We start from the raw sequence: 27,983 nt of genomic DNA, 5'->3' as shown, positions 1-27,983 counted from the left end.
CTTAGTGGTATAAACTGGGCGACATGGACATGTTGGGCCGAAGGGCCTGTTTCCATGTTGTAACTTCTATGATTCTATGATTCCTCCTCTTTTTGAATTCCAGCCCCTTTGAGATAAAGCACAGTATTACACTAGCCTTTTTGATTACTTTTTGTATTCACGCATTAGCTTTGTGATTTGTGTACATGGACCCCTAAATCCCTTTGCTCCTCCACAGCCCCTGGTATTTTGCCATTAAGAAAATAGCCTGATTTTTCTTTCTCTGATCCAAGGAGAATGATCTTGCACTTCCCCACATTGAACACCATCTGCCAAAGTTTTGCCCACTCACTTTGTCTGTCTATATCTCTTTGTAATTTTCTGCACAACTTGCTGTGCCTTCTAACTTGGTATCATCTGAAAAGTTGCATATATACTGCTCTCTGTTCCTTCATCCAAGTCATTTAATAAATATGGTGAAAAGCTGAGGCCACAGTACAGATCCCTGTGGAGCAGGCTCAATTGGGATTTGAATCCGGGACCCCACACATTCCAACTTTTCTAACACCCCTAGACCAATGAGCGATTGCTTCATTTCATCAGTCTGTGTGGATTCAAGCCTAGATCCCTGAAGTGAGAGGCCAGTGTGTTAGCACACAACAGGACCCAGTACCCTCAGGAAATAGTCTGATTATGTATCGTGTTGATAATTGAGATCAACCTGAATAAAATATACAACCTGCAGCTTAAAACTGTAGTGCTTAAATTGAAGCAGCAAACAAGACATTGTAGTTAAGGAGGAGGAGTGTGCGTGCGTGGGCGGTGGCGGGGGCGCGTGCGGCGGGGGGGGGGGCGCGTGCGCGGGCGGCGGGGGGGGGGGCGCGTGCGCGTGCGGCGGGGGGGGGGGCGCGTGCGCGTGCGGCGGGGGGGGGGCGCGTGCGCGGGCGGCGGCGGGGGGGGCGCGTGCGTGGGCGGCGGGGAGCGTGCTGGGGGGCAGGGGGGTGCGTGGGCAGGGGGCGTGCGTGGGCGGCGGGGGGGCAGGCGGCGTGCGTGGGCGGCGGGGGGCAGGGGGCGTGGGTGGGGGGGGCAGGGGGCGTGGGTGGGGGGGGCAGGGGGCGTGGGTGGGGGGGGCAGGGGGCGTGGGTGGGGGGGGCAGGGGGCGTGCGGGGGGGGGCAGGGAGCGTGCGGGGGGGGGCAGGGGGTGCGTGGGCGGGGGGGTGCGCGTGGGCGGTTGCGATCCAAAAATGACTATTTTCAACTCCCACCCGCCCCCAACCCACCCGTTCCTAGGGTTTAAAATCACCCCCAATGTGCTTGTTGATTTACTTAATGCTGGTTGCTAACGTCCAAAACCCTTACATAGCATGCAGACTTGTCATCTTGTACAAAAGTGTTAGTACTGGCTGGAGTGTGGGATCGCAACTGCTTTTAATTCAGACTTCAGTAAGAGCAGAAGAAAGTTGCTGTTAGCTTTTCTCTCGTTTGTTCAGAATTCTCAAAGGTAAACCAGTGGATTCTGTGTTGAACTAACTTTTTTTTGCCCTTTCCATCTTCTGAATCTTCACTTATGAGGAATGATAGAAGATCTGCTTCTCCATGGCCTCCAATCAGCCTTTCCCTGACAGTACTGCTGCGATCAGCAAGCTGTCCACATGAACTTGTCGCCTGCCAATCTGTTGCGATTTTTTTTTTTGAATACGGTTCTTCCCAAGTTTCAATTCTCTGGTCTGCTACCAGTTATGTTCATGATTTTTTCCTCTAATTCTTCTAACTGTGAGTTCATTTGAGAGTTCATTTTCTGACCCTCTTTCTATTGACTAAGGTTCCATAAGACTTCTCTCTCCCACTTTTTTTTTCTCTCTCTCAATCACCACTTTCACTCAGCAGTCAACTCTGTTGCTGACTATTCCATTCTGCATTCATTACATCATCCTCTGTGCACAAAGCAAATTAATCAGTGGGATAGTAAAGATCTTGCTTCATTTTATCAGATGGTTTTGTCATCTCAAGTCCAACAAATAGTTGACACCTCTTTGCTATGATGGCTCCACTCTTAATCCTTCTCCATCTACTAACGTTCTTGACCTTGCTTTCTGTTCCCATCTCAAATGGAACTCTTCTATCTTCCATTACCAAAATGACCCAAAGCTTCATTTCCTGCTTCATGCTGAATACCACTCTTCCCCTCAACAACTCTTGACAAAGTCCAAGTCTGTCTGAAACCTGAAATACTGTGGTCATATCTGGGCAAGCTCTTCCAGTATCTCTTGCAGGGAATAAGAAAAAGCTTCTTGCCTACAATGTGACCCTTTCATCGCTAGTGTATTTGTGTCTCCCTCCTCCCCACCACCTGCTTTTTGGTGGTTATTTTATTGATCCAACGGCCCATGTGACTATTAACTTCCCCTCTCGTTCTTCCAACAAATGTACTGTTCTACAGACTCCTCTTGTGCTGGAATAGACTCCTTGTACCACCTTCTACTCTAACTCATTCTTGCCCAGTAGCTCCAAACTGGGAACTTCTTACTTTCCTTCTACAATCTCCAGATATTTAAAACCTAAGCTTGGTATCATGTGATCAGGGCTAATTGTTTTTTCCTGACTTCTTTCTTACTCCTTGCACCATGTCCTACACTATGGGCCTTGGCCCCAGAATCTTGGGTTCTCAGCCTGTCTCCATTGGGCCTCTGTTCAGTTTGGCCTTTGTTGATCTTGTCTTCTGTAAAAGACTGGGTAATTTGAAGTTCCAACTCTATATATGCTTCTAACATTCCAATTAACAAAAGCATCAGAGTTTTGTTGAGATTGCCCACTGTTACTAATCTTTTGTCTTTTACCAACAGGCTGCTATTTGGCATGCACTTAACCACTATGCTTATCGAGATGCTGTCTTCCTCGCAGAAAGACTCTATGCTGAAGGTACGTAGGAAGTGTAACATTGTTGGATGTGACTGCATGAGTGCTATCTATCGCTGCCAAATTAACAATTGAAGGTTAAGGTAACTTGGTCATGATGTGTTCTTTGCCAACTGCCCTAGACTGAGTTCCAGAACCTGAGTTGGCTGCTGGGGAAGGAAGTGGCCATTTACAGTAGTGAGGTGAGAGGAGCAATGTATTCGGAGACAACTTCTAAAAGGAGCAACTTCAAATTATTTACTATTGTGAGACTGCCCCAGAAAATGTATATAGCCCTTACCCCACCCCGACCTTGGTCTTTATCTTTTTCCTCACCTTTCCCCACCACAAAGAAGGCTACTGTTGAGCACAGATCCCATGTAGAATGTGCCTCATAGAACGTTACGGCACAGAAGGAGGCCATTCGGCCCATCGTGTCCGTGTTGGCCAAGAAAGAGCTATCCAGCTTAATCCAACATTCCAGCATTTGGTCTGTAGCCTTGCAGGTTACAGCACTTCAAGTTCACGTCCAAGTGCTTTTTAAATGAGTTGAGGGTTCCCCCTCTAGCACCTCCCAAACCCGCGACCTCTACCACCTAGAAGGACAAGAGCAGCAGGCACATGGGAACAACACCACCTGCACATTCCCCTCCAAGTCACACGCCATCCCGACTTGGAAATATATCGCCGTTCCTTCATCGTCGCTGGGTCAAAATCCTGGAACTCCCTTCCTAACAGCACTGTGGGAGAACCTTCACCACACAGACTGCAGCGATTCAAGAAGGCGGCACACCACCACCTTCTCGAGGGCAATTAGGGATGGGCAATAAATGCTGGCCACGCCAGCGACGCCCACACCCCATGAACGAATATATAAAAAAAACCTTTCAGGCAGTGAGTTCCAGACCCCTTCCACCCTCTGGGTGAAAAAACTCCTCCACTCCCCTCTAGTCCTTCTACCAATTACTTTAAATCTGGTTATTGACCTCTCTGCTAAGGGAAATAGGTCCTATGGGGACTTGAAGGGGTAGATGCTGAAGGGATGTTTCCCCTTGTGGGAGAGACTAAAACTAGGGGCCACAGTTTAAAAATAAGGGGTCTCCCATTTAAGATTTTTTCTGAGGGTCGTGAGTCTGGAGCTCCCTTCTCCAGAGAGCGGTGGAGGCAGGGTCATTGAATATTTTTAAGGCTGTGTTAGATAGATTCCTGATTAACAAGGGAGTCAAAGGTTATAGTAGGTAGACGGGAAAGTAGCCATGATCTTATCAAATGGCAGAGCAAACTCGAGGGGCCGAATGGCCTATTCCTGCTCTTAATTTGTATGTTCTTATGTCCTCCCTATCCACTCTATCTAGTCCCTTAATAATTTTGTACATCTCAATAAAATCACCCCTCAGCCTCCTTTTGTTCCAAAGAAAACAACCCCAGCCTATCCAATCTTTCCTCGCAGCTAAAATTCTCCAGCCCTGGCAACATCCTTGTAAATCTCCTCTACCCTCTCTAGTGCAATCACATCTTTCCTGTAATGTGGTGACCAGAACTGTACACAGTACTCAAACTGTGGCCTAATTAGTATTTTATACAGTTCTAGCATAACCTCCCTGCTCTTAAATTCTATGCCTCTGCTAATAAAGGAAGTATCTCATATGCCTTTTTTAACAATCTTATCCACCCATCCTGCTACCTTCAGGGATCTGTGAACATGCATGATATATACCATAAACAGCAAGGGACCTAGTACTGAACCCTGCGGAACCCCACTGGAAACAGCCTTCCAGTCACAAAAACACCTGTTGACCATTACTCTTTGCTTCCTGCCACTGAACCAATTTTGGATCCAACTTGCCACTTTCCCTTGGATCCCATGGGCATTTACTTTTCTGACTAGTCTGCCATGTGGGACCTTGTCAAAAGCCTTGCTAAAATCTGTGCAGACTACATCAAATGAACTGCCCTCCTTATTACCTCATCAAAAAATTCAATCAAGTTAGTCAGACACAACCTTCCCTTAACAAATCCATGCTGACTGTCCTTGATCCGTACCTTTCTAAATGACAATTTATGCCATCCCTCAGAATTGTTTACAATAATTTGCCCACCATCTGTACTCTATTTTAACTTTTGTGTCACATTGGTGAAGTGGGGGTACATTTTCTGAGACTGGGGCAGAGGTACCTGGCACAGTAGGAGTTTTACTCTGTGTCTAACTGCACTATACCTGACCTAAGTGATTTTGGTGACCGTGTTTGAATTATCCCCTTCTCCACCAATGTCTTTGACCTTGATTGACACAAAAGAATCATTGGGAAAAACATATTTTGCAGGGTGAAACCCTTGTATGAATAGCATTTTTTGTGAACTCCATGATGTAGTGGTTCTGGTGCTGGACTATCAACTGAGAGGTCATGAGTTCAAATCCCACCACAGCAAGCTGTGATTTTGTATTCAACAAAGCTGCCAGATTATTGTTAAAAACCCAGCTGATTACCAGTGTCCTTCAGGGAATGGAACCTGCCTACTACACACAACTCCAGTCCCACACTGTGGTTGTCTCTTAATGCCCTGCCCAGAGGGATTGACAATGAATGCGACCTTGCTTCCATCACCCATGTCCTGGGAATTAAAAAAAAAAATCACCAACTCCTTGGTAGTGTCAAAAGAGTAGTGGATAAGGCACTGAGGTGGCATGGGTTACAATTAGTTTATAGGTTTTGTGGCATGGGTTGCAATTGGTTTTATCTCTGTGGTGGGGAGGTATTTGAATAACAAGTTTTTATATGGGATTCAATTTCCTAATCTCTTTCTTACCACCTTGGTGTAAATTGTGATTTTTGCTTTAAGTGAGAAAATGTGAATTATGAGCCTTTAAGAACTGCTTTCTTTTCATTCTGCAGTGCGTTCAGAAGAGGCTCTGTTTCTCTTGGCAACCTGTTACTATCGCTCAGGGAAAGCGTACAAAGCCTACAGGCTTTTGAAAACTCATAGCTGTACTACCCCTCAGTGCAAATATCTTCTTGCCAAATGTTGTATGGATCTCAGCAAGTAAGTAAAAGTGACTGGTAGTCTGGAGACTTTAACCTCCTATTGTGTAAGTCTAAACATTGAATGTGCTATCCTAATATATGGTACTGTGTTCCCCTCTGGATGGAGATGGTCATTCTCTACGTATAATCCATATGTTCCTTTGGGACTTGGGGGTGAGGGTGACATTTAGATTAGTTTACGTAGTGACGCATCAAAGCTAGCCATAGCCTCCTGGATCTTGCTTGATTACCTTTATGGAGTCAGGGAGGAATTTCCTGGAGTTATAGTGCTAGCTCAATTGTTAATTTTAAATCTGAGGTTGATAGATTTTTGTTAACCAAAGGGATTAAGGGGCTACGGTGAGTATATGGAGTTAGGTCACAGATCGGTCATCATCTCATTGAATGGCAGAACAGGCTCAGGGCTAAATGGCCTACTCCTGTTCCTATGTTCCCCCCTGAAATTGGCCAAGCTTTTGCTTGCCTCCAGTGTTTGAGGGTAGTGCATGAGATTGCACCATCTAATGGAGTGTGGGGGGTGGTCTTTTTCCACCCCTCGTCATAGGAGCAGCACAATATATTTAAGGTGTTGAAATCCATAGAAGAGTTTGAAACTTGGTTTTGGTCATTCAAACTTTGAAAACGTGCCCAATGTGGACAACCAATTTTTGTCCTATGGGCTGCAACCAGATGCTGCATTACAAAGCCCAACCAATGTTATTTTTCTTACCTTCCTTCCCCACCACAAATTTTCTGTCCCCATCTTTCTGATTTCCTTAATTTTTCTGTTCTTTGAATTGGGGCATTGAAGTGAATTACTTAACTTCACATAGACCAGGGATCCAACCTGGAACTTTCTTGGTCTGTATGGTGAGCTGTCTTAATTAGTTGATCATTGGAGCAACCCACCTTGCCAACCTTTAAATATTAATGACTGAACATGATCTACCAAACTCTGTCCTTGTGGGATGGTCCGAGTGATCTTGGAGCAGAGTGCTAGGCTTTTTGAAAGAGGATTGGTCCAATCTGTCTTGTCTTCCTACCTTGTGTGCCATTCCCTGGTTGAACTCTCCAGGCAGGTGGTTGTAGTTTTTTATTCTTTGAAAAGTGTACTGTATGGAGTGACATGCTGTGAGTAGATGGCAGTGGTGATTGACCTACCACTGTGGATTCACTGCATTATAGACTTGGAGCTGAACTTGAAAAGTAAATTTTCTGAAATGAATATGATGCACTTTTAATAAATGTTCTGACTACTTGTGTGGTTTGGTTATTTTCAAGCTAAATTTCCCAAGAAGATTGGCAGTTCAGACTCCACTACTTCAGTTGAGTGATGGACATGGGCTGATTTTGTCCAGGCCATAGTGGGAGAGAATAACTGCAGAGTAAAAGCTCTTCTCACTGGTCACCCATTAAATAGTCTGAGCTGCATTGCCAGTGGTCTGGGAGGAGGTCAACTGTCACTCCTGGTCAGGCAATGATAGAACTCAAGTGTATAGAGGAAAGAGTTGTATTTATATTTTTTTTAAATCAGCTTTTGTTTTACCCTGGGTCCCAGAGAACTTCTGTCCTACCTTACTAAAATAATTCCTCCTGCTTGTTTCCCTAGGCTGGCCGAGGGAGAACAGATTTTAGCCGGGGGAATACTGAACAAACAGAAAAGTCATGATGACATTGTTACAGAGTTTGGAGACGCGGCCTGTTTTACTTTGTCTTTATTAGGGCATATATACTGGTAAGACCATGCGTGTTGGCTTGTAGACCCTGGAAACCAGGGAGTCTTTTACTTAATCAAAGTCCTGCATTTAAAAGATACTGGAAGCCACATAGAAGAGAACTAGTTTAGCTTAACCTAGTGTAGTTATTAAGCTCATTTTCTATTGATGAGAATGACATCTAATACCAGTATCAAAATAAAACGCTAACAGCACGACTAAATCTTAATCAATATTTACATCTTAATCACTAACTTTTTGGGCATTTACTAATTTCTGGACTCTAGAAGTTCTCACTTCAACAGAGTAGTTTAAAGTATTGGTAAATATTAGTGATCAGTGGTGTTCCTCAACAAATGGGCCAGTTCGGAATAGAACTAACTATTTCCCAAAATACTAGGTTTGGGCTGTGCTAGCCTAGTAAAGATGTTTCCTAAGTCATACAGAACGCTCCAGAACTTGAGCACGTGGTGTAGACTGATGTCTCCGCTCAGTGCTGAGGGAGAGATGCATTGTAGGAAGTGCCATCTTTCGGGTGAGATGTTAAAGCACCCATCTGCCTGTTTAGGGGTGAGATGTTAAAGCACCCATCTGCCTGTTTAGGTAGATGTAAAACATTCAGTGACACTACATGAAGAGGACTAAGGAGTTTTCCCATTGTTTTGACAAACATTGTTCCCTCCACCACAAAGAACCAGATTAACTAGTCCAATACACCATCTAGGCTTGAGTGTGAAGAGGATCATTTAAGCAGTGAGGTCCCAGTACATGGGTCACTGGCTTCAGGAGAGGGTTGGTGGGGGGGGGGGGGGGGGGGTAGTTGGGGATGGCAAAGAATTCTCTAACAGAGGGGACTTTTGACTTTTGAAGTGAGGATATAGCTTTAGCAATTGGGTCTATTGAGGCCCCAAAGTGCCCAGTGCAGTCCCTGTAATTGAACCAAACTCCTGGAAGGAATTAAAACATTCAACAGGCCCATATTGCAGAAAAATGTATTTCTAGTCCATGCACAAAATTCCCTTGTAACACACCACTTCCTATTCATTCCTTATACAGAATTCCTGACTGTATAAAATGTTCTTGTTTGCTTATGATCCACATGTTAATGTAGTCAGCTCTCTGCCATCTTTGCAGATAGCACCAAATCTCAGAAGTTGTCTTTGTATGGAATATCTTCTGTTGAATGGACTTTTATAGATTTTTATATTAGAACATTCTTTCTACATTTTGCAGAAATATGATCTGAGACACCAATAAACTTGGGCAAATGTAGGTATTAGAATTGAACTGTAGCAAAATCTGTAAAGCATCGCTGTGAGGAGGGAAGAGAAAATACTGGGGCTGCATAATGTTAATTCCTTTGTGCAGCAGAGGTATGAATGGAATCCAGGTGTGTGCAAGCCAGAGCATAAATTAAAGAACTGATTTGTAAGCCAGGAACTGAATACGTACACTAGGTCAGAGCATCACAGGAGTGGAATTTCAGCTCTTAGTGATTAGGAAGAATTATATAATGTACAGTGCAGAAACAGGCCATTTGGCCCAACAGGTCCATCCCAGTGTTTATGCTTCACACGTGCCTCCTCCCACCCTTCTTCATCTAACCCCATCAACATATCCTTTTATTCCTTTCTCCCTTTTGTGTTTATCCAGCTTCCCCTTAAATGCATCTTTGCTGTTCGCCTCAACTCCTTGTGGTAGCGAGTTCCACATTCTAACCACTCTCTGGGTAAAGAAATGTCTCCTGAATTCCCTTTTTTGATTTTAGTGTCTCTTTTATATTAGTGTCGTCTGCAACTTTTGAAATTGTACTTCCAATTCCCAAGTCCAAATCGTTTATGTAAATGGTAAACAACAGTGGTCCCAGCACCGATCCCGATGGAACACCACTTCCCACCTTTTGCCAGTCTGAGTAACTACCTTTAACTCCTACTCTCTGTTTCCTGTTTTGTAGCCAGCTTGCTATCCATTCTGCCACCTGTCCCCTGACTCCACATGTTCTGACCTTGGTCATGAGTCTACTATGCGGTACCTTATCGAAGGCCTTTTGAAAATCCAAATATGTTACATCTACTACATTACCCATGTTTACCCTTTGTTACTTCTTCAAAGAATTCAATAAGGTTGGTCAAACATGACCTTCCCTTTTGAAATCCGTGCTGACTATTCTTTATATTTTCGGTTTCTAGATGTTTTTCTATTACACCTTTTGAGTAAGGATTCCATTATCTTTCCTTGTTGATATGAATTGGATTGAATGGATAAGTGTAAATAGTAGTTTGGGGGAAGCCTATTGCAACAACCAAAAGTTGGTAACACATGATTCTGACCTCCAGCTGACCTTTGTGCTCTTTCATGGGTCTTTTGTTGACTGAAAGTCAACTGACTTGTGGTAAAGTATCTGATTTGGTCCCTGTTTGTGATGTTAGCTGGTCCTCTGCTGTGATTGCTGCAATTAGCCTCAGTACCTGTGGTTTAAGGAGGGGTCAATCTGCTTGCATTCCTGCTCCTAACCACTATCCAGTGACTGAGTGTGTGTGTCCTGATTGCGCTTGGCCGTGCTGACTGAGTACCTTGCCGACGCGCTCTCAAGTCTCCTATGAATAGTGGTCATTTGGGCAAGAAAATGGGTTAAAAATGTGAGCTTGGTCGTAATTTCCAGCGATGCTTGAAATTGTTACTGAGACTAAGTACTTGGGATGTGGCCTTTCCATGGGTTAAACCCAAAAGTAACTCCAGTTTAGATTGGATTTGTGTTTTGGGCCATTTGAGTCGCATCCCGTGCCCATGGGCAGATGCTCCATATTAATTACTATATTATGATCTAATGATTGTCAAATATTTTTTCTCGCAGTAAAACAGATCGAATGGCCAAAGGATCAGAGTGTTACCAAAAGAGCCTTAGTCTAAATCCCTTTCTTTGGTCCCCTTTCGAATCCTTATGTGAAATAGGTATGCAATTGACATGTTTTATGACATTTTAAAACTTTTTTTAAACTTCTCATTTGAGGTAGAAGCTGAATCATTTCTCCATCTCTTCCTTTCAGGTGAAAAGCCAGATCCTGATCAGACATTTAAATTAACATCTCTTCAGAATTTTAGTAGTTATCAACCAAGTTTATGTATGCCATTGGTTTTGAATCACAGCGTGCAACATAGGCAGCCGGACACTGTACTAATGGAAACACCACAAGACACTATAGTGAGTCTGGTTTAATCCTTGTTTGCTCCATGCAGCTACATTTTTTACTTCATCACTTTTATGTTCTGTGTTTTACTGTTTCAAATACTTGATTATTCCTCTGAATGTGGCTTAGCAAGGAGGAAAATGACACTAATATTTCATATTAACACTCTTATCCAAGTGTGATCCTGAATACATTGCAACTTTTGATAGAAGCTGGTTTAATAATTGGCTCATCAGGTTATGTTAGTTGAAATGTCCTGAATGCCTATGCGGAATTCTTGATGCTTTTGTAGAAAGGACCTAATGAGCTGACCAATGGCTATTCGTAAAATCAGCGTGTAGCTTAGACCTACAGAAGATCCCAGGTTTGATCCTCATCCTGTGCTGAAAGTGAAAGAGGTTAATCCCAAATCCATATCTGGGCAACTGGTTTATGTGAGCCCTTTATCTGGAGTCCACTGGCACGGCCATATAATACATTCCAGTAGGTGGGCTGCATTGCCAATTAGTGAAAGGCTTGGTTGCAACCCATGAAAGATATAATGTTCTTAATGAAGCTACTTCAAAATACCAAGCAGTGAGTCTTTTAGGCTGTTTTACTGGGCTCCCAGACTTGATTGTTCAATTTGCAAGAGAGGTCATGGCTCCCAGAAAAAAGTTGTATTGTTCAGTGTCAGCTGTGGGTCAGTGGGTAGCACTCTTGCCTGAGTCACAAGGTCATGGGTTCAAGACCCACTTCAGAGACTTGAGCACATATTCTAGGTGGACACTTCAGTGCAATACTGAGGGAGTGCTGCACTGTCGGAGGTGCCGACTTTCAGAAGAGGCATTGAGCCGAGTCACTGTCTGCCCTCTCAGGTGGACGTGAAGGATCCTGTGGCACTATTTGAAGAGCAGGGAGTTATCCCAGTGTCCTGGTCCATAATCCCTCAACCAGCATCAACAAAAGCATTTATCACATTGCTGTGGAAACTTGCAGTATGTAGTTTGGCTGCTGTTTCCTACATTACAACTTAAAACATTTCATTGGCTGTGACGTGCTTTGGGACATCATGAGTTTGTGAAACACTCTTCCTCCCTCCCTCCCTTCCTTCCTCTCTCCCTCCCTCTCCAACAACAACTTGCATTTATATAGCCCCTTTTTAATATAGAGAATCATCTCAATGTGCTTCACAGAAGCAAAACCAGACAGTTATCAAAACAGAGCCAAAGGGGGCAATATTAGGTTGAGGTGGATTTTAAGGAATGTCTTGGGAGAGTGAGAACAAGTGCAGCACTCCCTCAGTATTGCACTGAAGTGTCCACCTAGATTATGTGCCCAAGTCTCTCTGACTGAGGCAAGAGTGCCATCCATGGCTGATACTGAATAATACAACTTTATTCTGGGAGCCATGACCCCTCTTTTATGGAGGGAATTTGAACATAGGGCCGAGATGGCTGAAAGCATGTCTGGCAATCTTCCCCTCTGTCTGTATATCTAACTTGATAACAGCAGCAGTTCTTGTAGTTCCCAGTACCTATTGTTTTCTGAAGTCACTTTAGCTGAAATTGCTGAACTAGTGATCTCCGTCAGATCCCTGTCCCTTTTCTACTCTTCATGCATGTAGCATAAGAAATAAAACGAGTGAGTTATAAGCACTTCAGCTTAGAGTATGATGTAGTAACCATTGGAGACCTGGCTACAACATGATTGGGAGCTACATATTTCAGGCTATAGGTTCATTAGAAAGGACAGGGAAATTGGGAAAGGAGGGGGAGTAGCAATATTGATAGAAACAATTACCGCAGTAAAAGGAAAAGATTTCAGTAAGGCTGATTGGGCAGTGGAAACTCATCGGGTGGTGTTTAGGAACAGCGAATGGTGCAAGACTCTGGTGGGAATTGTCTACAGACCTCCTGACAGTAGTGATGGAGGGGGAGATGTATAAATATGGAGGCCAGGGCAGTTTTCACTTCAAAGGAGTAATTTAAAGTAACTGTTGCATTGGCAAATATTAGTGATCAAAGGTGTTCCTCAATAAATGGGCCAGTTTGGAAATCTGAGCACTTGTGTTATATAAAACTAGTTAGCCCTCTTTCATGAGGTTCTGCATGTTCTGGACTATCTCCTACATTTATTCTCTCAATTTAAAGCCCTGGTGTATTCAGGCTCATCCTCTAACTATTTTGTTGGTTGATGTCCTGATTGTGTTCCGTTGGTTGAGGGCTCATTGTCCATGCTTTGTAGAAATTCTGCCTAATAGGCATTTACTTGTTTCCAGTTGGCACTTTAATTTAGTTTGTCATTAGTTAATGTGTCCATTATTCAAACCTATTAAGTTTCTTCTCTGGGGAAACTACATCGTTGTTGGTTTTAGTTTTAGTTTCAGCGTAGAGTTTGTAAACTGCAAGCCCTGGTCATTGGTCAAAGGTAGATTTAGCATTCTGCCCAGGTAGAGTGTCTTCACCTGGAGTTGCCAGAAGCAGCTTCCCAATTGAATTTGGACCAGAAGTTCAATTTATTTGCTGCCACATGAATCTGAAATGAAGCCTTGTACATCATGTAAGTCTCTCATACAAAACAAATTCAGAAGAGTTTCCTATGGTGCAAGAAATGGATAGATAAGTGCATTCTGCTATTCAGGGAAGTTGCCTGGGGAGGGTTAATGATCATTCCACCCTTTGCACACCTAGTTCCTGCACGTCTTCAAACAAGTTCCAGTTTGATAATTACTAGCCTACCATTTTGGAGTAATGCTCATGATTACAAAGCTTACTGTCTCTATTTATCTACTCCACACAATAATGTCTTAATATATAGAAATACATAGCGGTTACAACATGGAAAATGGCCATTTGACTTAACCAGTCTCAGCATTTACTCTCCATGCGAGTGAATAATTCTAATCAAATTTACCTGCCTGTTCCCATATCCATTCAACCCCTTTGCCTTCCTCTACCTATCCAATCTAATCTTGAATGATGACAGTTTCTGCCTCAACCACTAACCCTGGAAGTGAATTCCACAGCCCCATAACTGTGGGAAGAAGTTTCTCCTATCCTCTGTTCTAAATCTCTTGCATTGCATTTTAATCTTGTATCTATAGCCCCTTAATATTGACCCCTCATCTATTGGACGCAGTCTGCTTCTATCTACCCTGTCCCATTATTTCACAATTTTAAACACTTCTATCATATAGCCCTGAAATCATTGTTCTAATGGAGAAAGACCTAACTTTTTAAATCAATCTTTGTATTTGTATTTCCTCATACCAGGCAGTATCCCAGCGAATCTGCATTGTACCTTTTTCTAAAACCTCAGTATCTTCCCTAGTGCGCAGCTCAATACTGCACATACTCTAGAGGTTTTATTAAACTTTTATATGGGCTCATAATTACCTCTTGGCTTTTATATTCTTTGGTTGATCTCTCCTGCCAGTTGGAGTTATCTCCTCCTGAAGTGTTCTCCTGACTCTCCTCTTCCCCTACCTAACCCCCTCCCAAATTGTGCTACTTTAGATGCTTAATGAAGAAAGATTCTTCAAATGTTGTGCATCCTTAAGAGGAAATCCCACTCAACCATTCCCCTTAGCTACTTTACATAGAATGTACATTACAGAAACAGGCCATTTGCCCCGGCTGGTCCATGCCAGTGTTAATGCTCCAGATGAGCCTCCTCCCACCCCTTTTCATCTCACCCTATCAACATATTGTTTTATTCCTTTCTCCATGTGTTTATCTAGCTTTCCCTTAAATGTATTTATGCTATTTGCCTCAACTATTCAATGTGATAGCAAGTTCCACTCTCTAGGTAAAGAAGTTTCTCCTGAATTCCTATTGGATTTATTAGTAACTCTTATATTTACGGCCCCTAGTTCTGGTCTCTCCCATAAGCAGGCACATCCTCTCTGTCTACCCTGTCAAACCCTTTCGTAATCTTAAAGATCTCTTTCAGGTCACCGAGAGAAAAGAGCCCCAACCTGATAGGTATAATTTCTCAGTTCTGGTATCCATCCTTGTGAATCTTTTTTGCACCTTCTCCAGTGCCTCTATATCCTTTTTATAATACGGAGACCAGAATTGTTCACAGCACTCCGTGTTGTCTAATCAAAGTTCTGTACAAGTTTAACATAACTTCTCTGCTTTTCAATTCTATCCCTCTAGACATGAACCCCAGTGTTTCGTTTGCCTTTTTTATGGCCTTGTTACAATAAATAATACTCAGTTATAGTGAGCAAAGAGCCACTCGTGACATAGCACCAGTGTGGTGCTAATTTGGCCTGTAATGGAATCACGAGGTTTCGTCAAGAGGTTTGGTAAGATAGCTTCAGGTACAGTGGCTTTATAACATGGGAGTAGGAGATCACATGCAACATCACCAATGTACAGTCCTGCGGGCATTTTACTTGTCATAAAGCATGCAGTTTCCCTGCAACCAACTGAGGTGGGCTTGATTCCTACTGTGGAGAATGCATATGATTTCAAAGAGTGAAGACAGCACCACAAGGTCTGTAATCCTATCTGTTCCTCATAACATATTTTCCCTTTTTCTGTAGGAATTAAACAGATTAAACCTTGAATCCTCTGCCAACTCTAAATATTCCTCAATGATGACTGATTCTTCAGTATCTTTAATTGATCCATCTGTGATTTCTCCTGACGCTGTGCCTCTTGGTTCTGGATCCTCAGTATTGTCCAAACAACCAGTAAACAAACCAAAGTCAGGGAGGAGTTTGCTTGGTGGTCCTGCTGCTCTTAGTCCCCTAACACCAAGGTAACGTTCTTGTTGCTTTTGTTATCTCAAACCAATTTAGGTTTATTATGTGCGTGTGTTCACCCGTATTGCCCTGCCCCAGATGTATTAGTCCTCAATGTTATTGCCTTTATAGGGATAGTTTTGTGGCAGCCATGTGCCTCTTTGGCTGGAGGAACACTGCCATCTTACTCCCCTTTTGTAGGACCTGTGCTGGTAATAATGCATCTGGTGAATCTCCTAACTTCTCATTTTGTTTGATGTTGAATAATGGGGCTTGTATCACAACAATCAGCAACCAGAATGTTTCTGCAATATAGGTGGATTCAGAAGAAATGTTATTGCATTGAGGTTGGTTTTAATGAAGCAGTGAGGGAGACATACTGGAGTTGAATCAGCATTAACTGGGTATCTATTTGTTGATGAGAGGTTTCAATACTGTGCTACACTCATAAGAAAAGCCTCTGCAGCAGCAAAGTGGCCCTTCCTCCAATAACTTACAGCTGCAATGTATTTTTCTTTTCGTCCACGTTGTCTCCCTGGGCAGTGCACCACCTATCGTCGAGAGGTTGAGCAATCTACTCTCAGGCCAGTGCTCTCAATTGACCACTGGATAGTTTTGCCCTTGTTTCTCAGCTGCTGGAGGTAGAGGATATGTGGCCTTTTTCTGCATTGTACCATAGAAACACTGTTTTCTCCCTAGTGGAGAACAGGAGAAAGTATTAGTCCCAATGGCCTCATTCCCTTTTTATTCATAAATGAGCCCCTCTACGCTCCTTGCCATATCCCTCGCTCTCTTCTCTCAAGAAATACATCCTGTTGTCCTTTGAGCCCATTTATATTGTCTGTGTCATTAGCCTTTCCTGGAAACTTCTTCCATAAATCTAACATGCATACAAAAAAGGGAAGCAAAAGTTAAAAACAGTGGATGTCCAAAGGGACTTAGGGGTTCAGGTACATAGATCATTGAAGTGTCCTGAACAGGTGCAGAAAATAATCAGTAAGGCTAATGGAATGCTGGCCTTTATATCTAGAGGACTAGAGTACAAGGGGGCAGAAGTTATGCTGCAGCTATACAAAACCCTGGTTAGACCGCACCTGGAGAACTGTGAGCAGTTCTGGGCACCGCACCTTCGGAAGGACATATTGGCCTTGGAGGGAGTGCAGCGTAGGTTTACTAGAATGATACCCGGACTTCAAGGATTAAGTTACGAGGAGAGATTACACAAATTGGGGTTGTATTCTCTGGAGTTTAGAAGGTTAAGGGGTGATCTGATCGAAGTTTGTAAGATATTAAGGGGAACGGATAGGGTGGATAGAGAGAAACTATTTCCGCTGGTTGGGGATTCTAGGAGTAGGGGGCACAGTCTTAAAAATTAGAGCCAGACCTTTCAGGCGTGAGATTAGAAAACATTTCTACACACAAAGGGTTGTAGAAGTTTGGAACACTCTTCCGCAAACGGCAGTTGATACTAGCTCAATTGCTAAATTTAAATCTGAGATAGATAGCTTTTTGGCAACCAAAGATATTAAGGAATATGGGCCAAAGGCAGGTATATGGAGTTAGATCACAGATCAGCCATGATCTTATCAAATGGCGGAGCAGGCACGAGGGGCTGAATGGCCTACTCCTGTTCTTATGTTCCTAAGACCAATTGGCCTATCCAACCTGTCCCATCCAGACATGGTGCAATCTGGGAAATTCCTCTCTGACCCCAAAGACAATCAAACGAGCTCCAGGTGGCTGCAGTAACTGATGACATTAGTCGCTAACCCTAGCTACCTTCTATAACTCTGTCTTCCATTCACGGGAACTCGTACAGCTCACTTTTGAGAGCCTGTAGCAGATCCATGCTCACCGCACATTCAACAATCTATTCCAGAGATCGATGACTCATGTCCAACCTAACTTTGTTTTATTATTTTGTACTGCTGTCGCCTTGTTCTCCACTCCTTCTCTAGCCTAAATAACCTATCCACCCGAACTGAACTATTCCCTTCATTTTGAAGACCTCAATCATATCCCCTCGAAGTCTGTTTCTCCAGTTAAATAAAACCCCAATTTCCTCGCCCTTTTCTGATGACAGAGCACTGAGACTTGGTATCATTCTGGTGGCCCTACTCTGAACCTTTTCCAGGGCCTCTATCCCTCACTATGTGAGGGGAGCAAAGGTGGGGGACAGTATTCTAGATGTAGCCATACTAAGGTCTTGTATTCAGTAAGAATTGTATTTATCTGTCCTAGCTACATGCTAGCATCCTATTCACTTTCTCTACAGCCTCACAGCACTGATCATGAACCTTCTATATTTCATAAAACATGGCCCCCAGGAGCCCCTCCTACCCCCACAGCCATAAGAGGGTAACCCTGCCTGGTATACACATGCGAGGAATTATCGTAACCTAAATACATCACGCTGCATTTATCAATGTTTAAAGGACATCTACCAAACCCTAGCCCATCCTCCCAGTGTATCTAAATCAGCCTGCAATTTATTTCATTTCCTGGAGTCCTAGCTTCTACATAAACCTTACTGTTATCAACAAACAGATTGTACACCTAATGCCTTCATCCAAATCATTAATAAAGATGAAGAGCAACAGTTCTAACACCTCAAATTTGCCTGGATCAACTGTCAGTTCCCTTAATCCCGAAAGCTGCTTCGAGTCATCTTGAATCTCTTATTTTCCAAAGAAAATAGAAGCTTGATTATCATTAAGTTCATTAATTTTTCCTCACTTTAAATTCCTCCTATGTAGTGTCCTCTTCACTGTTAGCTCTGTGCCCTCTCAAGGGCAGTAATATCCTTCTGTTGATGAGGTGGCCAGGACTGGACATCTGATCAATGTCTTGCACAGCAACAGTAAACCTTGTATTTGCCAGTCCTCTAGACAAGCAACCAATCACATTCTATTTGATATTTTCTTCGGAGAAAATCTGCTCTACTTCCTGATTTGCTGCTTTTATTCAGTCTTGGTGTCCTGGGCTGTCTTGGCTCTTAACATATTTTGAGAAACCAGGGTGAAGTAACAAAACTGCACAGTTTGGTGCACAATGCTTTTCTTTACATCTTGAGCCAAAAGGGTTAACACTGCCCCTCTGTCAGCCATTTGTGTAAAATTTTCAACTAAATGGAGGCTTGACATAGTGTAATCCTCCTCCTCCAATAAACTGGAATAGTTCATTGCTGTAAATAGGAGTGACTGGGTCTGGTACAGCGGATGGTTATGCTTTGACTGTGGTATATTGGCTGTTGCAGGCTCTCAGGGATTTAGCACTTGTAAAGCCTGTGTACAAGCAAATGAAGTGACTGATTTATACTTAATTACCTTTTCAGCTTTGGAGTCTTGCCTCTGGAGACTCCAAGCCCAGGTGACAGTTCCTTTTTGCCAAACTATACAAATTCTTCATCTGTAATTGATTCATCCTCTACAGGGGGCCCTACAAAGAAGGTAAGGTTCTAAAAACCATATGCTTGGGTATGATGGGGAGAGAATTTGAACAGATTCAGCCAAGAAGATTAGGCTTTGTGCATTTTATGTGGAATACATGTTTATAAAGGAGACTTGTAATTGGAAAGTACCATTTGAAAATGAATTCCTGTCTGTCTTTTTTCTCCCTGTGCTGCCTTCTCTTTCCCCCCGCCCCCCCGCACCTGCCCCAGTCTGTAGCACGAATCACCCAAGGAGGAACCAAGTCAGTCTTCACACAGAGTGGAAACAGCCGAGATGTAACTCCAATTCCATTGACTCAGACACAGACTTCAGGCCCACAGACCAGGTAGGAGTCCAACAGCTTTGACTTGCTGTCGCTGCATCCAGCTCTCTGGAATGGGTACGTGCTCTGGGGTATAGGTTAAAGGTGGGGAATGGAGTTGAGGTACAAATCAACCATGACCTAATGGAATGGTGGAACAGACTCGAGGGTCTGAATGGCCTACTCCTGTTCCTATGTAAAAATATTCATTGTAGATTTACAAAGTGCAACAGTTATAGCAATATGAAAATTGGACAGTCCAAATTGATTGTCCTGGCTTTAAACAGTGCCAATACTTCAGGATTTGTACTCGCTTTTATGTAGTATTCATGTATTTCAATCATTGGAAACAAACATATTAAATTCAGATCTTAGCCATGCCAGTTTGAGGAGAATGGGCACCAGAGAGGACCAGAGGTAGGATGAGCAAATTGTGGGCATTTTATCGTAGCCTGTAATAAGAGTGCCATTGTTGGAGAGGTATTTTTACAGATAACCACTGTATAGGGAGCACACAGCCAGTTTTTTTTTTTAGTACACGGTTCACTTGTATACATAAGTCATAACACAAAAACAGGCCATTCTGTGCCTGTTGGAGTCTGTGTGCCCGTCTGCTGCTGCGGATAGTGACTGTCTAGCTTTGAGGCAGGCCTGGCTAAGTTTGAGTTTGCAAGGATGTGGCCAAGTTAGCAGGAGAATTTGACATTGTCTGAAACAGAGGAACTGTGAAGACCGCTAGACTTACCTGTGCTCTCTCTCCTGATCTTGTTTGTTCAGTGCAGCACAGGTGTTGTTTCCAACCAGCACAGCTCCCACCAATGCACCTGGCAATGCACCACCCCGGAGAAGTTCCAGGCTCTTTACAAGTGCCAGTTCGACTACAAAGGTAACCAGCTCTAATAGCGGGTGTTTACTTCAGCTCCTAGCTATTCCACTGGCCTCCTTTCCCTTTATTCTATTACATTCTTCAAATACTTATGCCATTCTATTTAAGGTGGGGGGGGGCGGTGGTGGTGGCAGTATTGATTAAGGAGAATATTGCAGTACTGGAGAGAGAGGATGTCCTGGAGGGGTCAAGGACAAAATCTATTTGGTTAGAGTTAAGAAACAATAGAGGTGCCATTTAACTACTATTCTATGGGCTACCAAGTAGTGGGAAGGAGATAGAGGAGCGAATTTGCAGGGAAATTAGAGAGGTGCAAAAGCCATAAAGTAGTGATAATGGGGGACTTCAACTATCCTAATAGACTGGGATAACAATAATATAAGGAGCAAAGAGGGAGAGGAATTTTTGAAATGTGTTCAGGATAACTTTCTTAACCAGTATGTTTCTGGCCCAATGAGGAAGGAGGCATTGCTGGACTTGGTTCTAGGGAATGAGATGGGCCAAGTGGAGCAAGTGTCAGTGGGGGAGCATTTAGGGAACAGCGATTATAGAATCATAAGGTTTAGAATAGCTATGGAAAAGAACACTGACCACTCTAAAATAAAAATGCTCAATTGGAGGAGGGCAAATTTCAATGGGATGAGAACAGATCTGGCCCGGGTAAATTGGAATCAAAGATTGGCAGGCAAAACTGTAATTAACAGTGGATGGCCTTTAAGGAGATGTTTCGGGTACAGTCTAGGTACGTTCCCACGAGGCAGAAAGATAAGGCAGCTAAAGCCAGAGCTCCCTGGATGACGAGATAGAGTAAGATGAAATGGAAAAAAGGGGCGTATGACAGGTGTCAGGTTGATAATACAAGTGAGAACGAGGCTGAATATAGAAAGTTCAGAGGGGAAGTGAAAAAGAAAACGAGGGGCAAAGAGAATGAGAATAGACTGGCAGCCAACATAAAAGGGAATCCAAAAGTCTCCTACAGGCATGTAAACGGGTAGTAAGAGGAGGGGTGGTGCTGATTAGGGACCATAAAGGAGATCTACTCATGGAGGCAGAAGGGATGACTGAGGTACTAAATGAGTACTTTGCATCTGTCTTTACCAAGGAAGAAGATGCTGCCAGAGTCTCAGTAAAGGAAGATATAGTTAAGATACTGGATGGGCTAAAAATAGATGGAGGAGGTACTTTAAGTACAGCTAGCCTTTCAAGTAGATAAGTCACCCAGTCTGGATGGGATGCATCCTAGGTTGCTGAGGGAAGTAAGGGTGGAAATTGCAGAGGTACTGGCCATAATCTTTCGCTCCTCCTTAGGTACGGGGGTGGTGCAGGAGGACTGGAGAATTGCAAATGTTATACCCTTGTTCAAAAAAAGGTGTAAAGATAAACCCAGCAACTATAGGGCAGTCAGTTTTACCTTAGTGGTGGGGAAACTTTTAGAAATGATGATCCAGGACTGAATTAAGTCACTTGGACAAGGGTGGACTGATTATGGAAAGCCAGCACGGATCTGTTAAAGGCAAATCATGTTTAACTAACCTAATAGAATTTTTTTGATGAGGTAACAGAGAGGGTCGATGAGGGCAATGCAGTTGATGTGGTGTATATAGACTTTCAAAAGGAGTTTGATAAAGTGCCGCATAATAGGCTTATCAAGATTGCGACCCATGGAATAAAGGGGGCAGTAGCAACATGGATACAGAATTGGCTACGGGACAGGAAACAGAGTAGTGAATGGTTGGTTGTTTTTTCGGATTGAAGGCAGGTGTGCAGTGGTGTTCCCCAGGGGTCGTGCTGGGACCACTGCTTTTCTTGACTTGGGTGTACAGGGCAGAATTTCAAAATTTGCAGATGACAAAACTTGGGAGGGTAGTAAACAGTGAGAAGGATTGTGATAGACTTCAAGAGGATACAGACAGGCTGGTGGCATGGGCGGACACATGGCAGATGAAATTTAACGTAGAAAAATGCAAAATGATACATTTCGGTAGGAAGAATGAGGAGGGGCAATACAACTCTAAAAGGAGTATAGGAACAGAGAGATCTGGGGATATATGTGCACAAATTGTTGAAGGTGGCAGGGCAGGTTGAGAAAGCGGTTTAAAAAAACATGGGATCCAGGGCTTTATAAATAGAGGCATAGAGTACAAAAGTATGGAAGTCGTGATTAACCTTTTTATAAAACACTGGTTTGGCCACAACTGGAGTATTGTGTCCAGTTCTGGGCACCGCACTTTAGGAAAGATGTGAAGGCCTTAGAGAGGGTGCAGAAGAGATTTACTAGAATGGTTCCAAGGATGAGGGACTTCAGTTTTGTGGATAGACTGGAGAAGCTGGGGTTGTTTTCCTTGGAACAGAGACTGTTGCGAGGAGATTTGATAAAGGTATTCAAAATCATGAAGGGTCTAGACAGAGTAGATAGAGAGAAACTTTTCCCAATAGCAGAAGGGTCAAGAACCAGAGGACATGGATTTAAGGTGATTGGCAAAAGAACCAAAGGTGACATGAGGAAAAACTTGTTATACAGTGAGTGGTTAGGATCTGGAATGCACTGCCCGAGGGGGTGGTGGAGGCAGATTCAACCATGGCCTTCAAAAGGGAACTGGATAAGTACTTGAAAGGAAACAATTTGCAGGGCTACGGGGAAAGAGCGGGGCAGTGTGGCTAGCTGGATTGCTCTTGCATAGAGCCAGCACGGACTCGATGGGCCTTCTCCATGCTGTAACCTTTCTATGATCTGGAAAAAGCAAAATAGTGCAGATGCTGGAAATCTTAAATAAAAACAGAAATTGCTGGTAACACTCAGCAGGTCAGGCAGCATCTATGGAGAGAGGAAGAGTAGGGTTAACGTTTCATGTCTTGTGACCCTTTGTCTCTGCCTCAGTCATCACTTGTGGTAAAGCATTCCATGTTCTCATCACCCTCTGATGTGTAAAAAAAAAATTCTTCAAACTTTTCTAGCTTGATTCTAGTGATGATCCTGAGTCTATGCCACTTGTTCACCTACCAGTGGAAACAATCTTTCATTAGTTACTTTCTCAAAACCTTGATTAGATCCTATTAACATTTTGGCAATGAAAAAGCTCAAACTGTTCATGCCTTTCTTAACTCTAATGTCTAAATATCATTTGTGTAGCCCCTCACTCCTGGTATCGTTCTAGTGGATCTTTCCTGTACCCTTTTCCATGGTTCTGATATCCTACCTATAATGGGGTGCCCAGAACTGCATGCAGTACTCCGACTGGTTTGCCCTTGTCCAGTGTCTTGTACAAATTCAATATCACTTCCTCGCTTTTATATTCAAAGTTCCTGTGTATAAAACCCAGAACCTCATTGTCTTTAAGATCTTTTTCTATCTGCGTTCATAAAGATCTGTGTATCTGCATCCTTAGATTTCTGTTCGTGCATTGTTATGGTTATTATGATTTAGATAATCCTTACCTTTATTGCTACTGATTGATGCAATTATTTTGCACGGTATTGAAGTGAGACGACTGGATCTGTAGTCGCCTGTGTCTGCTTTGTCACCATTTTTAAAATGGGCATCATGTTGTCCTATCTCCAGTCTACTGAAGTTCTAAGTGTCCAAAGACTCCCTCATAACTGTCAATGCCTCATAAATCTTCTCCCTAGTACTCTGGCATAAGTACTGTCTATCCCAGCCGATTTATTTGTTTTGAGTCCTTTTATCCTATCTTGAAACTTCCATCTCATTTCATAGAATCATAGAAGTTACAACATGGAAACAGGCCCTTCGGCCCAACATGTCCATGTCGCCCAGTTTATACCACTAAGCTAGTCCCAATTGCCTGCACTTGGCCCATATCCCTCCATACCCATCTTACCCATGTAACTGTCCAAAAGCTTTTTATAAGACAAAATTGTACCCGCCTCTACTACTGCCTCTGGCAGCTCGTTCCAGACACTCACCACCCTTTGAGTGAAAAAATTGCCCCTCTGGACCCTTTTGTATCTCTCCCCTCTCACCTTAAATCTATGTCCCCTCGTTATAGACTCCGCTACCTTTGGGAAAAGATTTTGACTATCGACCTTATCTATGCCCCTCATTATTTTATAGACTTCGATAAGATCACCCCTTAACCTCCTGCTCTCCAGGGAAAAAAGTCCCAGTCTGTCTAACCTCTCCCTGTAAGTCAAACCATCAAGTCCCGGTAGCATCCTAGTAAATCTTTTCTGCACTCTTTCTAGTTTAATAATATCCTTTCTGTAATAGGGTGACCAGAACTGTACACAGTACTCCAAGTGTGGCCTCACCAATGCCCTGTACAACTTCAACAAGACATCCCAACTCCTGCATTCAATGTTCTGACCAATGAAACCAAGCATGCTGAATGCCTTCTTCACTACCCTATCCACCTGTGACTCCACTTTCAAGGAGCTATGAATCTGTACTCCCAGATCTCTTTGTTCTATAACTCTCCCCAACGCCCTACCATTAACGGAGTATGTCCTGGCCCGATTCGATCTACCAAAATGCATCACCTCACATTTATCTAAATTAAACTCCATCTGCCATTCATCGGCCCACTGGCCCAATTTATCAAGATCCCGTTGCAATCCTAGATAACCTTCTTCACTGTCCACAATGCCACCAATCTTGGTGTCATCTGCAAACTTACTAACCATGCCTCCTAAATTCTCATCCAAATCATTAATATAAATAACAAATAACAGCGGACCCAGCACCGATCCCTGAGGCACACCGCTGGACACAGGCATCCAGTTTGAAAAACAACCCTCCACAACCACCCTCTGTCTTCTGTCGTCAAGCCAATTTTGTATCCAATTGGCTACCTCACCTTGGATCCCATGAGATTTAACCTTATGTAACAACCTACCATGAGGTACCTTGTCAAATGCTTTGCTGAAGTCCATGTAGACCACGTCTACTGCACAGCCCTCATCTATCTTCTTGGTTACCCCTTCAAAAAACTCAATCAAATTCGTGAGACATGATTTTCCTCTCACAAAACCATGCTGACTGTTCCTAATTAGTCCCTGCCTCTCCAAATGCCTGTAGATCCTGTCCCTCAGAATACCCTCTAACAACTTACCCACTACAGATGTCAGGCTCACTGGTCTGTAATTCCCAGGCTTTTCCTTGCCGCCCTTCTTAAACAAAGGCACAACATTTGCTACCCTCCAATCTTCAGGCACCTCACCTGTAGCGGTGGATGATTCAAATATCTCTGCTAGGGGACCCGTAATTTCCTCCCTAACCTCCCATAACGTCCTGGGATACATTTCATCAGGTCCCGGAGATTTATCTACCTTGATGCGCGTTAAGACTTCCAGCACCTCCCTCTCTGTAATATGTACACTCCTCAAGACATCACTATTTATTTCCCCAAGTTCCCTAACATCCATGCCTTTCTCAACCGTAAATACCGATGTGAAATATTCATTCAGGATCTCACCCATCTCTTGTGGTTCCGCACATAGATGACCTTGTTGATCCTTAAGAGGCCCTACTCTCTCCCTAGTTACCCTTTTGCCCTTTATGTATTTGTAGAAGCTCTTTGGATTCACCTTTGCCTGATCTGCCAAAGCAATCTCATATCCCCTTTTTGCCCTCCTGATTTCTCTCTTAACTCTACTCCGGCAATCTCTATACTCTTCAAGGGATCCACTTGATCCCAGCTGCCTATGCATGTCATATGCCTCCTTCTTCTTTTTGACTAGTGCCTCAATCTCCCGAGTCATCCAAGGTTCCCTACTTCTACCAGCCTTGCCCTTCACTTTATAAGGAATGTGCTTACCCTGAACCCTGGTTAACACACTTTTGAAAGCCTCCCACTTACCAGACGTCCCTTTGCCTGCCAACAGACTCTCCCAATCAATTTCTGAAAGTTCCTGTCTAATACCATGAAAATTGGCCTTTCCCCAATTTAGAATTTTAACTTTTGGGCCAGACCTATCCTTCTCCATAGCTATCTTAAAACTAATGGAATTATGATCACTGGTCCCAAAGTGATCCCTCACTAACACTTCTGTCACCTGCCCTTCCTTATTTCCCAAGAGGAGGTCAAGTTTTGCCCCCTCTCTGGTCGGGCCATCCACATACTGAATGAGAAATTCCTCCTGAATACACTCAACAAATTTCTCTCCATCCAAGCCCCTAATGCTATGGCTGTCCCAGTCAATGTTGGGAAAGTTAAAGTCCCCTACTATTACCACCCTATTTTTCTTGCAGCTGTCTGTAATCTCCTTACATATTTGCTCCTCAATTTCCCGTTGACTATTTGGGGGTCTGTAGTACAATCCTATCAAAGTGATCTCTCCCTTCTTATTTTTCAGTTCTACCCATATAGACTCAGTGGGCGAACCCTCGGATATATCCCCTCTCACTACTGCCGTGATGTTCTCCCTAATCAAGAACGCAACTCCCCCTCCTCTCTTACCTCCTGCTCTATCTTTCCTATAGCATCTGTACCCTGGAACATTGAGCTGCCAGTCCTGCCCCTCCCTTAGCCATGTTTCAGTAATAGCTATAACATCCCAGTCCCATGTACCCATCCATGCCCTGAGTTCATCTGCCTTGCCCATCAGACTTCTTGCATTGAAATAAATGCAGTTTAATCTAGACTTCCCTTGGTCTTTGCCCTGCTTTCTCAGACCATCTGTCCGGTCATGTTCTGTACACTCTCCCTTACTGCCTTTTGTTTCTGTCACCACTTTATTTCCCACTGACTTCCTGCATCGGTTCCCATCCCCCTGCCACATTAGTTTAAACCCTCCCCAACAGCACTGGCAAACACTCCCCCTAGGACATTGGTTCCAGTCCTGCCCAGATGCAGACTGTCCAATTTGTACTGGTCCCACCTCCCCCAGAACCGGTTCCAATGGCCCAGGAATTTGAATCCCTCCCTCTTGCACCATCTCTCAAGCCAAGGTTATCACCACCTCCCTGGGTATACTTGGAGGAAGTAATCATTTAGAGTATTAATTATCCTATACTCCCCCTTTTAACATGTTTCTGCATGTTCCTGTATTTAGGAACCCCTTCACCTGTGTCCCTGTAGGGTTTGTAAAGTTAATTTCTCCTCTATTCCATTTATTTTTTGTTGCCCATTTAGGGTCATGCTTGTTTAGTCTACACTTGTTAATTCTAGGTATGTATATATTCTGCAAGCTTAGCATAATGCCTTTTAAAAATGTCCCACTTGGCCTCTACTGAAGTGTTGAACAATGTCCCCGCTCCCCCGGATCAATTTACCTAAGAAGCTTCCTCGTTTTCTTGAATTCAGCTTATTTAAAACGAAAATGCGTGGCTCCCAGTCCTTGGTGTTTCTGAATCCCAGATCATGTTGAATTTAATCATGCTATAGTCGCCGTCTCCAAAGGATGCTGTGGTCATTAACCGTTACCAGGTCTAGTAATCTAGAAGCCTGGACAAATCCAGAGAATGAGTGTTCAAATCCCACCACGGCAGTTTGACCATTATAATTCAATTAAATTTTTTATAATCTGAAAATAAACTGGTAATAAAAGTAATCACTAAGATATTGGATTGTCGTGAAAATCCAACAGGTTCACTAATATTCTTGGGGAAGGAAACCTGCCGTCTCTACTTGACCTATTTGTAACCAATGTGGTTCAGCCTTAATTGTCTGAAGGGGCATAGCAAGCCACTCAGTTGTATCATCAGGGGTGGGCAATAAATGCCAGCTTTGTCAGGTACACCCACATCCTGAGAATTAATTAAAAAAAACTCATCCTCTCCCTACTATTTGGTCTATAATCTGCTCAGTTTTTTTTTGCTTTCCCTTTTCATTGATAATCCCTTGTTCCTGA

The 27,983-nt window shown here is 43.3% G+C and overlaps 1 protein-coding gene across 2 annotated transcripts in view; it reads left to right on the top strand.

Moving 5' to 3' along the window:
• cdc27 (cell division cycle 27) overlaps positions 1-27,983 on the top strand; it is an 88,193-nt gene that overhangs the window by 18,034 nt on the left and 42,176 nt on the right. The window contains exons 2-10 of one of the 2 annotated variants that reach the window (XM_067969145.1): positions 2,823-2,898; positions 5,769-5,916; positions 7,507-7,632; positions 10,467-10,564; positions 10,660-10,814; positions 15,335-15,552; positions 18,870-18,984; positions 19,197-19,312; positions 20,066-20,174. In XM_067969145.1, the coding sequence (XP_067825246.1) occupies positions 2,823-2,898; positions 5,769-5,916; positions 7,507-7,632; positions 10,467-10,564; positions 10,660-10,814; positions 15,335-15,552; positions 18,870-18,984; positions 19,197-19,312; positions 20,066-20,174 (1,161 nt within the window). The remainder of the gene's footprint in view (positions 1-2,822; positions 2,899-5,768; positions 5,917-7,506; positions 7,633-10,466; positions 10,565-10,659; positions 10,815-15,334; positions 15,553-18,869; positions 18,985-19,196; positions 19,313-20,065; positions 20,175-27,983) is intronic. The other variant, XM_067969146.1, reaches the window with a different exon arrangement.

The sequence above is a fragment of the Heptranchias perlo genome, chromosome 30 (genome assembly GCF_035084215.1).
Source record: "Heptranchias perlo isolate sHepPer1 chromosome 30, sHepPer1.hap1, whole genome shotgun sequence".
NCBI classification, from domain to species: Eukaryota; Metazoa; Chordata; class Chondrichthyes; order Hexanchiformes; family Hexanchidae; genus Heptranchias; species Heptranchias perlo.
The sequence above is the reverse complement of the archived record's forward strand: the minus strand, read 5'-3'. Positions and strand labels throughout refer to the sequence as shown.